Raw genomic sequence first — 17,173 nt, 5'->3', positions numbered from 1 at the left:
AGGGTGCAGACGGAGGAGATAGCAGGAAAGGGAGCCATTTGAGGTTTCAGAGGGAGGGTGATGTCTTTAAAGATCTGTTTGGGAAGTTTAACCCAGCCGTACATGTAAGACAATCTGAGGACAGAAGTGGTAGCAACAAGACAGGCAAGCAAAACCTAACCCTGGTCAAGGTGGGTGAGACAGTGACCAGGTTGGGAGAAGAAACAGAAGGATCAGACCAAAGAACCCGATGGAAAAAGGTGAGTATATAGAAGGGGAGAGTAAGAGAAAAGGCTCCAGAACAATGGGGCATGTAGGCCTGGCAACTAGGAAATCATGAAGTGCAGAGGACATGCTAAGCTAGCCTGGGGTGAAAGCTAAGAGTCTGGCTTTTGATATTCTAAATTTGAGGAGCTCAGCAGGTCACTCAGGCCAGAGATGCCACCAGGGGCGGAGGATTTGCTGGCCATCTGTGTAGAGCTGACAGCTGCTCGCGGGGTTGACCAGCAGAAGACCAAGACCCGCGGAGGCCCGTATTCGGGGCAGGAAGGGGGAAAGTGAAGTCCATGTTGCCCACAGACTCTACCGGAGAACCGGAAGGGTCTGCAGAGTAGCCGTCAAAGGGGAAAGGAGGTCACCAGGGAGTCAGAAGTCTCGAATAGAATAAAGCAATTCTTTAAAATCCCAATATTTTTCAACAGCGTTGAAATGCATTTAATGGTTCAGCCAGGGAAGAGCTGGTCATCCCTTTCAGGTAGTCTGGAAGGGTTTTATGGCCAGTGAGTGGGATAATACCTTCTCTTTAGGATCCTTGTTCCTTGTATCCTTATTTTCTTCAGCCCCCTCCCTTCTCCCAAACCCCCTTCCTTTCTGTTTTCTTTATAGTTCCCCTCCACACTTCCCATAATGCCACCCAAACCCGCTGCTGTATTTTGTCACCCCCACACTGGTCCTGAGCCTCTCATCCCCGACGCTCCTCTGCACGGAAACTGCTCGCCACGGGTGCAAATGCTCACGAGCCCTGGGAGTCAGGTTAGGGGTGTTCTCCCAGGCCTCACTCTCCCCGCCCCCCGTGCACACCACGGCCCTCTTGATGTACTTTTACCAAAATGCACTCCTCCAAGCCTGGACTGCTGCGGGCGCTCGCTCCCTGAACGTCCTTCCCCGCCTGCTCACCTTCAAGGCTCGGCCCAGGTCACTCAGGTCACTCTCTCTGTCGGACGCTCCGTGTCCGCCCCACACCCCGCTCCCACCCTCCCTGGCTCCCTTCTCTGGTACAGCACTGATTTTAGTCCCTCTTGTGGTTACTCTGTCAGTGTCCTGGGTCCCAGATTATAAACCCCTTGGAGATAAGAGGGTTTTCAGGCAACTTCGTTTCCCCACAGGGTCTGGCGGAGAGCTTTTCATCGGGCGCACACTCACTACATGGTCTCTGGACAAATGATGTTATCCTTCTACTGCACGTGAGGAGGCAGAATCTGTCCTGGAGTAGCGACGACAGCACTTCTGCGTATAACAGCACACGATCTTCAGAATGCTCTCCTGTTTGATCTCCAGCCCCTGTAAGGGGGGAAGAAGACCTTACCATCCCCACCGCGCAGCTCAGGAAACAGCCTCGGAGAAGCTAAGAGCTTCGCACGGGGCCACAGAGCAGTAGATCCAGGAGCCAGGACAAGAGCTCAGATCTTCTGATCCATGGTCTCGTCCCCTTCCACCGCACCCCCTGCTTCTGCGTGAACCGGGTAATAACAAGGCGGACCTGGTGACTGTTACCTGCGCTTTGGAGAGTTCCTCACTGTTTATTTATATCTGGTATGTTGTTAGCATATCTGCCTGTCACATTAAAGTCTAATTACGATCTCAGGTTCCAGAGAACAAGGATCAATACACAGAATCGGTAACTAGCAACTATAAAAAGTGGACTTTCTTATGTGTTTCTAGAAAATTTTAAACCGCATCGTAAGCACTACATCTGAATACACACCACAGGTGCCAACTGTACCTACTCATTAACACTGAAATGCCGACGCTAGGAAATAAGCGTGCTGGATCACCTCTATCTGCCTCTCTGTGTCTACTCTCCACCCCTTCCACCCTGCTCTGAGCCCCAAATGACCTATGTGGGCCACCTTCTTCCATGGTTCCCTTGCCATATGGTTTCCCTTTGGGTTCACCCGAAGGGAGTCCAGCAGGAGACCCGAGGAAGGGAGGAGAATGAAGTCGGTTATTTCTTCCCTTGCCTCCTCCTCTCAGGCACTGTCTCAGGTTGGTTGTGACCCACACCTGAACCCTGGTTCTAGTCAGGTGGCCCTCTCCATAGAGTGCTCTCTGACCCTTTGCAAACACATTCAGTCCTAGGGATGGTAACCATGGAAATCCTGCCCACAAATTCTCTGACACTCCAACTGTCAAGAGGTGGGGTCTATGTCCTCCCCCTTGAAAGAGGGTGGACCCTTTGCTACCGTGAATAATAAAATATGGCAGGAGTGACACTGTTGCAGATTCCAGACTGACAGCTTCTAGTTCCTGTCTCTTGAGCCCCCAACAAATAAAAAAAGAGCCCAAGTACCTGAGGCTGCCACGTTTAGAGAAAGCCCAAGCCAACCCTGTGAAGAGACTATGGACTGAGGGAGAGAAGGTGGGAGCGATGGAGGGAGAGAGAGACCCATCCATGCTGTCAGCCCCAAGAGATTCAGGCCCCATCCACTATACTCATCCCAGCTGAGGTCCCAGGTATCACAGAACGGAGATGAGCCAACCTCTCTGTGCCCAGCCTGAATTCCTGAACCAGAGAGTTGTGCTTTATACTAATAGATGGTTATTTCAGGGGCGCCTGGGTGGCTCAGTCGGTTAAGCGTCTGCCTTCGGCTCAGGTCATGATCCCAGGGTGCTGGGATCGAGCCCTGCATTGGGCTCCCTGCTCAGTGGGGAGCCTGCTTCTCTCTCTCCCTCTGCCTGCTGCTCCCCTTTCTTGTGCTCTCTCTCTCTCTCTCTGTAAAATAAATAAATAAAATCTTTTTTAAAAAATGGTGGTTTCAGGTCACTAAGTTAGGGAGTAGTTTATCACAGAGCAGTAAATCACTGAAACACCACACTTTTTTTTTTTTTTTTAAAGATTTTACTTCTTTGAGAGAGAGAGAGAGCACAAGCAGGAGGAGGGGCAGAGGAACAAGCAGGCTCCCCACTGAGCACAGAGCCCGACTCGGCCGGTCCCAGAACCCTGAGATCAGAGGAGGATTTTCTCAGACTGCACAGCACTCTAGGACACTCCCAACCAACCTCTCCCTCTTCTTCACTTGGGGTCACATTTGCATTGCAGTCTGTCAACTCCCAGCCTTCCGCACCTTGCTCCCTATTTTCTCTCTCACAAGCATTTCCCCAATAAAATCCTTGCACGTTTAACCCTATGTTGGCATCTGCTTCTCTGAGAACCCAGACTAATACAACCATACCGATGAATATTCAGCCTTGAAAATTTAGCTTTAATAAATTAAACATACAGAGACAACAGAACTAGCTCTTGCTGGTTTAAGAGCTGTCGAAAGTCATAAATAACCCGTTTTGTACAACGTGATGCCCACATCTATGTCTAGTTCTCATTCCTAAATGATCCATATTAACATGGTATCATTTTTTCTAGTGTGACTTTTACAAAGCATGATTTTAAACGTATTTCCAAAAATTGATCCTTTCCTAAATGTCCAAAGCAGGCCTCTAATTTCTTATTCTAAATCCTGGAGACCATGCATACCTTGGAATTCAAACTTTTCACAGTTTAGAAAAGTAATGTGTGCATCCGCCATGTTTGACTAACCCAGCGGGTCCAAGGCAGCGCTCATACGATCAAACACATTACTATTTCTTCCACAAAACATACAAATATGAACACAAGCGGAACAAAACCAAACAGCCTCAAGACAGCTCAGGTAAGGGTTTGCCACCAAATGAGTTCAGCAAAGGTTAGGTTGTGCTGCCATATGAATTATTAAAAAAAAGGGGGGTGGTTTCTAAGCTTTTTGAATTTGAGTTGTAGATAAGGGACTATGGACCAGTATATCCACACTACAGAAAACTGTGCAGCCCTTTGCAAAAAATCAAATACGCCTTTGTGCTAACCCAGAAGAATGACTGGTCACACCACGTCGGATGGAGAAGGCGCGCAGCAGAACGACTCACAGAGGGAACACTACACCATGCACACAGACTGGGGAGAGGGATGGCAGAGACAACTTTCACTTGTCAAGCACCCACACCCTACCTCTCATTACCCACAACCCTTCGTAATGACTTCATCTCTGGTTAGGAAATGCTATGGAAATAGTTTATGAAAATTGATTGTGATGTAGGAATATGTTTGAGTACAAATTTATTTCTATTATTTATGAGACGGAGAGAATGAGTTCACCTCTGCAGACTGCCTACAGTGATGGGATGGCCAGTAACTAAAATGCCATGCATAAACTGGGAGCTGAGAGAGTACACAATGGAAATTTATTTAAGATACGAAATGAGGCTCCTCTACCAGGGCAAGGGACACAAAATATGAAAAATCTAGACAGGAGCCCCTACAGTAGTAGACCTGAGACTGCCAGGTATCCCTTCCCATGGCAAAGGAGAGGACACAGGCTATAGGAGGCGATGCTCTCACTAGGAACTCCTCCAGAAACACCCAGTTCTGGACTTCTTTCCTCATCTGTCTCGGGGCCCCTGTCCTACCACTCATAGGAGGCTCCCTGCTTCATCAACCACTGAGACAGCCAAGAGTCAGAGGAGAGACTGTTCACCCTCCCCCTTGCCCTGCCTCCTTCCTAAAAATTGTCATTCTAAATGATTAAAACACACACACACAAAGACTGGGGAGCAAGGAGAAAAATTAATTAGGGAGGAAATATTCTCCCTAGACTCTAAATAGCCCCGGGAGAAATTGCCTGCAATGGATAAAAGTTAGGGAATTTTAATTAGGGGCTGGAAATTCAAATCTAATATGGTGATGTTCCCTTTGCATTTTACATACTCAGCACTGACTGCATTTTTTTTTCACAATAAGATATATTCTTAACTTCATGATTTAAAACACCTCGTATTTTAATTACAGGCATAATAAAGAGCAATATTAGTTAATATATGTAAAGCGCTGTTAAAAATCTCTGTGAACCACTGCCCGGGAATGCACCACATGCCAGCACGCTGCACGGCCCTTGGGCAAACCTCATTCCACCTGTGTGCTGTTTATTCGGCGTCCCAAGTCCAAGGCTCTGTCCTTGGCACTGGAGATACCCCAGTGAACAAAGCGGGTGTGAACCTTACCCACAAGAAGCAGGCAAAGCACTGTGGAGACAGCCATTAAACAAGTTATTGCCCATCTAATGATTTGATTCCACTTGTGGTTAGTGCTGTGAAGGAGTAGTACAGAGTGGCCATCGGATCCTCGTAACAGTCTCTGACATGGATCTCATCTTCAATTACGGATAAAGAGTTATCATTAATATTTGTAACATTAAGGTATGGTAATTATAATAATGTAAAATATCCTGAACAAATAATAATTATAATTACCACTATTACAATAATGACTTGGGAAATTATTTTATATCAACTGGTCAATGAGGAAAAGCATGGAACTAAATGAGGAAGAAAGTCTAAATGTGTGAGGGAGTATATGGATAATGGCTACCAAAGAATTTCAGCAGCAATGCTGTATCCCGTCACAGAAAATTCCTCCGTGCAGAGCTTAGAGACCTTCCAGACAAGACATCCACCTCACCTCCAGGACAGCAAGATACTAACAGAAGGACAACCTGGAGCAAACACGAGGTCTGCATTTTCCCAAGATATGTCCTATATTTTCCAAAACAGATTTAATTCCCAACACTTGGTTCCTCTGTGCCCGTAAACCACTAAAATCATCTAGAAACATGCATATTTTGATGTTCAAACCACATCTGAGATTACCTCTTAAACCTAGAAGGAACACAAAGCACACTGTCAGATCAAGAACGCTGTTTTGGAAAATACTGCCACTACAGGCAAAAGGCAGTAAATGGTACAAGATGAACACCTTCTTTGAAGACCTGTTGTTCTAAACTTGAAGCCCCATTACCACAGCTTCAAGTTGCCATAATAAGGGAATCTTTGATTCTGTAAAATGAGAGCCCACGGAAATGGTACTTCCAGATGGAGAAATGTGGGCATCCCATCAAAACAACATGTGATGAATTATTTCTTATCTCCCTGTGAGGGCTGGCAACTCTAATAACTTGACAAAGATTCTCTGAACTAAATACTCTATGTGTCCCTTTACTCAGTGAGGAAAAACTCCTTACAATTATTAGAAACTTTTATCAACAGCTTTATGCCAATAAATTAAGCAACCTAGAAGAGATGGAGGGCTTCCTGGAAACCTATAAACTATCAAGACCGAAACAGGAAGAAATTGATTTTTTAAACAGGCCAATTAATTATGAAGAGATTGAAACAGTGATAAAAAACCTTCCAAAAAACAAAACTCCAGGGCCGGACGGTTTTCCCGGGGAATTCTACCAAACATTCAAAGAAGAAATAATACCTATTCTCCTAAGCTATTTCAAAAAATAGAAACAGAAGGAAAGCTACCAAACTCATTCTATGAGGCCAATATTACCTTGATCCCCAAACCAGGCAAAGAACCCATCAAAAAGGAGAATTACAAACCAATTTCTCTAATGAATATGGACGCCAAAATTCTCAACAAGATCCTGGCTAATAGAATCCAACAGTACATTAAAAGGATTATCCATCATGACCAAGTGGGATTCATCCCCGGGATGCAAGGGTGGTTCAACATTCGCAAATCTATCAGTGTCATAAATTTTATCAGCAAGAAAAAAGCCAAAAATCATATGATTCTCTCAATAGATGCAGAAAAAGCATTTGACAAAATACAGCATCCTTTCCTGATTAAAACCCTTCAGAGTGTAGGGATAGAGGGTACATTCCTCAATCTCATAAAAACCATCTATGAAAAGCCTACAGCAAATATCATTCTCAATGGGGAAAAGCTGGAAGCCTTTCTCTTAAGATCAGGAACACGACAAGGATGCCCACTCTCGCCATTATTATTCAACATAGTACTAGAAGTCCTTGCAACAGCAATCAGACCACAAAAAGGGATAAAAGGTATCCAAATCAGCAAAGAAGAAGTCAAAATGTCCTCTTCGCAGATGACATGATACTCTATATGGAAAACCCAAAAGAATCCACTCCCAAACTATTAGAAGTCATAGAGGAATTCAGTAATGTGGCGGGATACAAAATCAATGCTCAGGGATCAGTTGCATTTCTATACACAAATAATGAGACTGAAGAAAGAGAAATTAGGGAACCCATCCCATTTACAATAGCACCAAAAATCATACGTTACCTTGGAATTAACTTAACCAGAGACATAAAGGATCTATATTCTAGAAACTACAAATCACTCTTGAAAGACATTGAAGACGACACAAAAAGATGGAAAAATATTCCATGTTCATGGATCGGAAGAATTAACATAGTTAAAATGTCCATGCGACCCAGAGCAATCTACACTTTCAATGCTATCCCAATCAAAATACCAATGACATTTTTTCAAAGAACTGGAATAAATAGCCCTTAAATTTGTATGGAACCAGAAAAGACACCGAATCGCCAAGGAACTGTTGAAAAGGAAAAACAAAGCTGGGGGCATCACAATGCCGGATTTCGAGCTGTACTACAAAGCTATGATCACAAGGACAGCATGGTACTGGCACAAAAACAGACACATAGACCAATGGAACAGAACAGAGAACCCAGAAATGGACCCTTGGCTCTCGGGCAACTAATCTTTGATAAAGCAGGAAAAAACATCCAGTGGAGAAAAGACAGTCTCTTCAATAAATGGTGCTGGGAAAATTGGACAGCTACATGCAAAAGAATGAAACTTGACCACTCTCTCACACCATACATAAAGATAAACTCCAAATGGATGAAAGACCTTGATGTGAGACAGGAATCCATCAAAATCCTAGAGGAGAGGATAGGCAGCAACCTCTACGACATCAGCCACAGCAACCTTTTTCATGACACATCTCCAAAGGCAAGAGAAACAAAAGATAAAATGAACTTGTGGGACTTCGTCAAGATAAAAAGCTTCTGCACAGCCAAGGAAACAGTCAAAAAAACTAAGAGGCAGTCCACGGAATGGGAGAATATATTTGCAAATGATGCTACAGATAAAAGACTGGTATCCAAGATCTACAAAGAACTTCTCAAACTCAATATGCAAGGAACAAATAAACAAATCATAAAATGGGCAGAAGATATGAACAGACACTTTTCCAATGATGACATACAAATGGCTAACAGACACATGAAAAAATGTTCAAAATCATTAGCCATCAGGGAAATTCAAATCAAAACCACACTAAGATACCACCTTATGCCAGTTAGAATGGCAAAAATTGACAAGGCAAGAAACAACAATTGTTGGAGAGGATGTGGAGAAAGGCGATCCCTCCTACATTGTTGGTGGGAATGCAAGTTGGTACAGCCACTCTGGAAAACAGTGTGGAGGTCCCTTAAAAAGTTAAAAATTGAGCTACCCTATGATCCAGCCATTGCACTACTGGGTATTTACCCCAAAGAGACAGATGTAGTGAAGAGAAGGGCCATATGCACCCCAATGTTCATAGCAGCATTGTCCACAATAGCTAAATCATGGAAGGAGCCAAGATGCCCTTCAACAGATGACTAGATTAAGATGTGGTCCATATATACAATGGAATATTACTCAGCTATCAAAAAGAACGATTTCTCAACATTTGCTACAACATGGACGGCACTGGAGGAGATAATGCTAAGTGAAATAAGTCAAGCACAGAAAGACAATTATCATATGGTTTCTCTCATCTATGGAACATAAGAACTAGGAAGATTGGTAGGAGAAGAAAGGGATAAAGAAAGGGGGGGTAATCAGAAGGGGGAATGAAGCATGAGAGACTATGGACTCTGAGAAACAAACTGAGGGCTTCAGAGGGGAGGGGGGTGGGAGAATGGGATAGGCCGGTGATGGGTAGTAAGGAGGGCACGTATTGCATGGTGCACTGGGTGTTATATGCAACTAATGAATCATCAAGCTTTACATCAAAAACCAGGGATGTACTGTATGGTGACTAACATAATATAATAAAAAAATATTTAAAAAAAAAATTCTATGTCCACGGGTGTCTCTTGACAGCTCACAATGGAAAAGCTATCAGTTGATTTATTTTATAAAATGAGAGCATCATAAGGAATCCAGAGTGGTGCTAATGAGACAGCCAACCTTTGCTGGGACCTTAACTTGCTTCACTTCAATTTTTGCTGTCACAAAATTGTTTTAAAAAATTATGTTCTATTAAGGAGACAGCAAATCCACAGGACCTGTGGTACCCCGGCCCCTTTCCCACCACGGTAAGCCCTGCACTCTCTAGGACAGACCTGGCCTCCAAGGACAGCTTAAGGGAGAGTTCCAAGGAGCTACTCCCCGTGAACTGACGTAAACACTAGAGTCACAGTCATTTGACAATCTTCATGTAGACTATCTTACTCGACATTCACAATGCCATGTGCTACGACACCAACTAGATCCCAACAGACTTCAGCTGTCACCATCATAAAGATCTGCTTTCAAATTGTGGAATATGAATGGAACAAGAAGAATCAGGCTGAAGTCACCATCAAGTCAATTACACTGGTCACCTTCCTCGGTTTCCATCAGTTGCACCATCAACAAAGAAGATCACATTAGCCAATCACTGACCTTGTGGAGAGCAGGAGCCAAGACTGGTACCAAGAATCCATTGTAAATATAATTGACAAGCTGACTGCGAATCAAAGGATGAGCCACCTAAGAGAGAAACAGGCAGTCATGAAAAAGGCAAAGAGTTTCATCTTTAGGACTTCTTAAAATCACACATTTCTGTGAACATCCTAAATTCAAAAAGGAAATTCAAATTCTGGCCATTTATTCCATGGTCAAAGAATAATCCAGACTTCAAGCCACCATGTAATTTTTTCAGATAGTTTATTCCAGTATAAACAGCTTGGACTTTCAGATTTTAAAATTGGTAATTCTAAGTTTCAACTTAAAAAAAAAAGCAGATAATAAATAGACTGAATATGTATAGGGACTCATAAATTAAAATTAACAAACTATAAAGTATAATTTTGCCCCATAACTTCATCTATGTCCCAATTAACTTGCGCCTAATTAAAAACAAAGGTAGAACTGTCAAAGTGGACAATTCAATACATTTATTTTGCTAGCAAAATGAATTTGTGTTGAAGATACAGTTTTTACCAATCATTTATATTGAGGAGGAAGGCACTTCAAAAATCCTTTCATAAAAAATAAGATTCTGTTCAAAAGGAGAAAACATTACCAAAAGCACACCACTTCCTATATTTGACTTTTAAAATATATTTAGCATGAATAAGCCTTTACTAATATCTTTTGTGAGTAATCATTTCAGTAGTACCCCCAAACAAAAAAATCTTAAAAGTATATGGTCTCGATTTCAAAATATAGCACAAAACATATCATTTCTCTGCCTTTAACCATGCCTGTTAGCTTTACTTCTCTTTCTTAAAAAAAAAATAATAAAATCAAACAATAAAGTGAAAAGCAATTTCTAGGGAAGTAAAGCTCGATCTTTAAATTACTGATAATCTCTCTCTGTGTGTACATTAGGGAAGGAACTAATAGGTTCATCTTTTTTATTTCCACATACTTCTGCAAGAAATGTTGATAGACTGTAATATTAAAGGGGAAAAAAAAACCTTAAGACATAATCCATTTATCTTATATATAAATAAAACTTCCTTTGACTTAGCAATAAAAACGAGATAGGAACCAAAGTAATTTACCTGCATTTTCTTCCAGAAGCTATTTCTTTATTTGGTAGATAAACAGATGATAACTAACATTTTTCACCTTACAATCAACATAAAGAAAATTTGATTTCTTAATAAATCCAATATGAAGGTAATATGTATGTTGAATAGAAATAAAACATTTTTTATGAAAAACCCCTACATCCTTAAATATATATAAAATCTGATTTTTATTGAAAACAGTAACAAGAAATCTGAAGGTAAAAATCTAATAAAGAAGCCCAATATACCAGAGTTCAGTGGTTGTTTTTTTTTCCCCGAAGCAGACCAATTTCAAAGCACAGATTTAATTTGTGCTGCTAAGAAGATGCTTAAACTTCGTCTAAATTCAATTGGGATAACAATATTCTTTATGTAGTATGCACCATTAAGCAAAATAAAGTGTTTTCCTTTGTATACTCCCAAGAAGACCTTGAAGTAAGAGTGGTATAATTTGGTGTACTTAGAAGCCTAAAAATATCTATTTAATGAGTCAAGCATTGAACTTACTTTTGATGGTTAAGTGGATAATCAAAACAGAATTAACACTTTTTATAAGGAGGAGAAAGAAAATCCACTCATTTTCTTCTCAATTAAAACTTCCCCGAAACCTGTAAACTTAACATTTTTGTTCATCCAAGGACATTCAGGATGCTTAAAAGAAAGCACCAATAATTCCACAGACATTGACATTTTTAAAAGGAATGCTAATAAACTAATCTTTTACAATGCTTGGATTCTGAATGGACCAGGACAAAGGGCCCCTTCGTGGCACTCCAGTACCTGGATTACGGCGTTGCAAAACTCCAGGGAGTTCATGAACTGGACGAGAGCAGGGAGCAGGAGCCAGTCGTCCTTCAGAAGGCAGTGCCATTCCTCGCCCTTCTCTTCAAGCTTTGTAGGCAGGGAAGAGTAGAGACCACTGAGCCCGGTTGCAAGGACCTGTGTTCAGAAATACAAATAAGCCCTTTGCCAAAGTTCTCATTAGCCTGCAACCAACAGCTGCCAGGGGATATGCCCATGCCACTGGTCCAAAGACTGCGCTCTAAGCAGCGAGGTATTCAAATATGGCAAACACCAGCTAGCTAGGAAGGACTCAGCAGGCGGGACTGGGCAGGACAGCTCCAGCCGAGGACACAGCAGCACCAGAGGGATCCGGCTCCTAGGCGCACAGCTGATACTCTTGTATCTCTTCTGTGCCCTGCACGCATATGCTGGGTGGGGGTGCGGGGAGTGAGGGAGACACAGGCAGAGAGGAAGACAACAGGATTCTGCCCCCAAGGCGTTCGGGAGAGAGGCAGACCCATAAACCACGCATGACGGTACAACACGCTGTGTGCAAATCCAGGGAAGGCCTGGGAGGGAGCCCCCGACGGAGGCAGCCCGAGCTGGAGGAGCTCACAGGTAAGAACCACCGGCCGCTTTATGATAAAGATGCCTGCAGACTTGTTAAAAGTCACGACCAATCTACGCATGTTTACAGTCTAGAAATCTAGCACCTTCATCTGATCTGGACAAATTATAGCCGCAAGAAGTGGGGGTTGTGGGTCAGATGTGATGACGACTGTGCAAACAGAGCTAAGGTGGGGTCTAAGCTGAAGCATCGGTGATAAAACCAGAGAGAAGGACATGAAGTCGAGCATCACGGGTGAGGTGTCCGTGAGGGTGCCCTAGCGAGGCCTCTGTCGATCCAGTCTGAAGCCGAAGCCCGTGGGGTTTACTTCCTCCCTCAGTGCTAACACGAAACTTCCAGCATTGGGGCTGAGTAAGAGAGGGTGAATGAGACCTCGAATCTGTCAGGTTGTCCAGCTTGGTCCTTAAGAAAATGGTGATGCCTTTAACAGAGATAGAAATGTAGGAAAGAAACACACTTTTCACTGGGTACCTGTTGATTTTACCTTGCAGAGTGTAAGACCAAGGAAAACAATGAATCTCACGGTACCAGAGGCCTCCCAACTGGGAAGTGGCATCAGCCAAACAGCACCTGCGAGACCCCGACTGGAAGCCATGCCAAGAACGGGCAGGAGATGCACAGAATGGAGGCGAGTCAGTCATCTATAAAAGGCATTGCTGCACGGTAAACCCTAAGGTTATGGGGAACTCAAATCAGACTGAAACACTCAAGGAAACATGCAATCCTGAGTCAGGCCCAGAAAAGAAAGGGCGAACTAGTCATTGATCTCACAGTCTAGTAAGAGATGAACAGACCAATCACAATAGTGCAATAAATACTCAGAACACATAACAGAAAAAATAACGGTGCTGTGGATATACAAAAGGCCCTTACCCCAGACCTGGGGCGTTGGGAGCAGGAAATGTTCTCTGAAGTGATGTCCACGCTGCTGAAGAATACATAGGAGTGAGCCCAAAAAGAGTCTAGAAGGAGGACTGTTCCACGCGGAGGATGTACAAAAGCTCCAAGGAGGAAGAAAAGATGGCCTCTTCCAGGAGCTAAGGGAAGTGTGGGATTAGTGGAATACAGGAGCAGAGGGAGAAAGTGCCAGCCAGGGTAAGCAGGTGTCCGACCCCGCAGGGTTTTGTAGGCCAGGGAAAAGAGCTTGAGGGACACAGCAGTGGGGAGCCCCCTAGACAGACGTGTGCCTGATGCTTAGGAGAGGGATCTGGACCAGGGGTGGAGATCTGGGGCCATCCTTATGTAGGTGGTACCTCAAGCCATAGAGACTAGACAGAGGAGGGAAGAGAGACTCGGACAGATGAGATGAAACAAAATAATCCGGTGTTTGGCATCAGAAACAGAAAGTCAGAAGTGTGGCAACAGGCAGTTGAACTTGGACAAATTCTCTGCAAACTCACTGTTGCCTCTCCTATTCCCTGGTCCTGTGCCCGCAACACCCTCTGTGCCCCTCTGTGCAGCAGGGCTCTTTCTTGCATTTATTAGTTTGTAGGCCATCTTCTCCGGCTCACCTGGTCTGACTTGCTCATCTAGTCCACACTGGGGGTATGGACGGTCTGTCCAGCCGGGTATGCTGAGCACCCGATACGAGCAGCCCTTGCCATGGGTAACACATGCAGCTCCACAGCAGAGGACAGGCCTGGAGACAGAGAATCTGGAGCTCTTCGTGCAGAGAAACTGGCTGATGCCATGGGGGGGGGGGGGGGTATGGAATAGAAACCCCCAGAGGAGTAGGAGGGGCCATGAGAAAAACAGACGAACCTTTTCAATACGGGAGAAAGCCAAAGATTGCATGCATTTCTGTGTTTGCTACTGACCCTTATTCATGCATTCATTCACTTGCTCAAAACAAACCGAACACCTTCAGGCCAGATACTATGTTAAAGAACAGGAAATGAACAGTAAACAAGATGGTGCACTGATCTCCTTTTCAATCGAGGCATCTGTGGTCCCAAAGAAGAATATCCTCTGTTTAAAGTATTTAACTCCTTGTCAACATACCCAAACAAATCATTTTAATTCTAGTTTTGAATGTGACCCCAGTGACTTGCCGGTTATAAATTTGGAGCCTCTGGCAAGAGAGAACACAGACCGAGAGTTCTCCTGGCAGGGAAATCTAATCTTGATGTCACATTTTAAAAATCAATTACATTTGCTAACTCATGCTAAATTAACCGCAGTACAAAGGCTTTAATTCTGCATACTCCTGATTCCTTAACCACTCTGAGGCTTTGAAGATGAATTCAGAAAGACAGGCTTAATTTGTCTGACTAAAAAGCTGGGAATCACTATTCGGTATATCAATATAATTACAGCAACATTAATTTTCAAATTACATACATCACTGACAGTAATTAAAAATAACACATACCTATATTCACTTTTTTAAAAGAGCATTTATTCGGGGAAAAAAAAGGAAGGGGCTGAGATGCAAGGGGAAGCCGGCCTGTGCAGAGGGACAGTGCCATGGGACAGCCAGCCACGGAGTCCCGCCAGCTCTTGCCTCCAGAAAGTGGAGCTCGTGGAGGCCTGTGCTGTCTTTGTCAGAACGGCAGAGAAACAGGGCAGAAAAGAGTCTGCAGAAAGAAGACTGTTACGTAGTTTCAAGAACAAGATTCCAAATCTTCACTGCTAAATATTTATTATCTTCCTTTCCAAGACTTTGCTCAGAGTTCAGATTCATTCACCCAACCCACAAATATTTCTAGAACACCACCCGTAGTCCAGGCACTCTGTACGGCTGGTGCTGGGGACAGAGCAGAGAACAAGCCAGAGCAGGTGAGCTGGAGGAAGCAGCTGCTACAGGAACAGCGACAACCGCAAAGACCACTGCCGCACAGAGGGACACAGAGGGTGCTGTGGGCAAGGGACCAGGGAAAGGGACAGGCAATACCAGGTTTGTGGATCATTTTCCCAGCAGTTTGACGGCACAAACTATTTACTTTTAAATTTCATTTTTAACTGAATATTTTCAAAATAGAAGGACACTCAACAGCTAGTTAAAAATAAAATGTCTATGGGGCGCCTGGGTGGCTCAGTCAGTGAAGCATCTGCCTTCAGCTTAGGTCAGGATCAGGGTCCTGGGATCGAGTCCCGCACTGGGCTCCTTGCTCAGTGGGAAGCCTGGTTCTCCCTCTCTCTCTGCCGCTCCCCCCGCTTGTGTGGGCTCTGTCTCAAATAAATTTTTAAAAATAAATAAATAAATAATAAAATAAAATTTCTATCCACTATTTTACCCTTTTATTGATCCTGACCATAAAAAGAAGTAATTGTTAAACGTTATATTTAGTCCCAGCCCATTAAGTATTAACTCAAGATTTCCAACTTCTCTTCTCTCAAGGGTCTCCTCAAAAGAAAACTAATCACTATCTAACAGCATAAGGGTAACAACAGTTTAAAACCACTTCTCTGACAGCAGATGAGTACGGTACTTGTTGAGACCGTGGATTTTAGCATCAGACTTACGGGGTTTTGAACCCAACTCTGCCATTCACAGAGGTTTCTGGGGCTCAGTTTCTCCTGTGAGCTGATGCAAGAACTAAAGAAAATAACGCATGTGCTGAGCCGGGCATCACGGCTTACGCCCATCAGTGTTTCCAGGGGAGGGAGGAAAGAGGACATGCACGGAGGGCTGAACAATTCAGGGGAGGTCCATCTTTAACCTGAAACATCAATGGTACCCGGTTAATTTTAGCAAAAGGAAAAGATTTTCAGCAGATGGCTTTAGTCTGAAGCTAGCGGCAAAACAGCTGGTGGGGATCATTTGATGCACTTGCCAAAAGGAAAAAACCTCATAAACTTGGGGTGTGGGATAAATAACTCTCCATCAGCGGCTGTGCACCTACAGGGTGTTTACTTCAATTCGCATTTCTTGGTTTACATATAGGCTGCTTTCTACTTTTGCCAATATGTAACAAGTGACGAGGGCATAATCATCAATATTTGGCCAGAAAAATCCAAAGTGATAGGGTCACATATAGTTGCCAATCATTTGTGGGCACTAAATTGTTCCCCAGAGTATTCTCAATCTCCTCCTTTTCTTGGGAGAGCACGTCTTGACCGTAGAGGCAGCTGAACAAGCCCTTCCTATCAACTACAACAACAGAAGTTGTTTCCAAAAGTGGTCCAGTTTCCTGAAAGAGTCATTACTCTTCCCAAAACCTGATGCTAACACACTTTGACAACCACACTAATTAGAGAAAGCTTTTTGTCAATTGTGGTCCTTAGCCGGATAACTAACAGAGTATGCTTTTATCTTCAACATAAAGAGTTCTTTTTTTTTAATTATGTTGTCAGATGTAATTATAGAAAACGGTACAAATGAGATTATGGGATCTATCCTGAGGGGCATCTTACCACAACGAAGCTCTGTGTTCCATTCTAGCAAATAAGGTCAGCTGGAGATGTTGTCTTCCCTCCAATTTTAATGAACTGTATGGTGTTTTAAAACATGTGTTTTTGGGGGCGCCTGGGTGGTACAGCGGTTAAGCGTCTGCCTTCAGCTCAGGGCGTGATCCCGGCGTTATGGGATCGAGCCCCACATCAGGCTCCTCCACTATGAGCCTGCTTCTTCCTCTCCCACTCCCCCTGCTTATGTTCCCTCTCTCGCTGGCTGTCTCTATCTCTGTCGAATAAATAAATAAAATCTTTAAAAAAAAAAACAACACATGTGTTTTTGTTTATTTGTTTGTTTTTGTTTGTTTTCAAGTAGGTTCCACACCCAGCATGGAACCCAACGAACAGGCCTGAACTCACGACTCTGAGATTAAGACCTGAGCTGAGATCAAGAGTCGCGTGCTTAACTGACTGGGCCTCCCAGATGCCCCTAAAACACGTTTTTATAAAAGCAACAATTACTCAGTGACATCT

The 17,173-nt window shown here is 43.6% G+C and overlaps 1 protein-coding gene across 9 annotated transcripts in view; it reads right to left on the bottom strand.

Annotated features, from left to right (window-relative positions):
* FHIP1A (FHF complex subunit HOOK interacting protein 1A) overlaps positions 1-17,173 on the bottom strand; it is a 241,752-nt gene that overhangs the window by 57,277 nt on the left and 167,302 nt on the right. For all 9 annotated transcript variants that reach the window (XM_026499469.4, XM_057310119.1, XM_026499468.4 and 6 more), the window contains 2 exons: positions 11,674-11,832; positions 9,779-9,865 (listed from right to left, as the gene is read on the bottom strand). In XM_026499469.4, the coding sequence (XP_026355254.2) occupies positions 9,779-9,865; positions 11,674-11,832 (246 nt within the window). The remainder of the gene's footprint in view (positions 1-9,778; positions 9,866-11,673; positions 11,833-17,173) is intronic.

This window comes from Ursus arctos, unplaced genomic scaffold (assembly GCF_023065955.2).
Source record: "Ursus arctos isolate Adak ecotype North America unplaced genomic scaffold, UrsArc2.0 scaffold_11, whole genome shotgun sequence".
NCBI classification, from domain to species: Eukaryota; Metazoa; Chordata; class Mammalia; order Carnivora; family Ursidae; genus Ursus; species Ursus arctos.
This window is presented reverse-complemented; position numbering and strand designations above follow the sequence as displayed.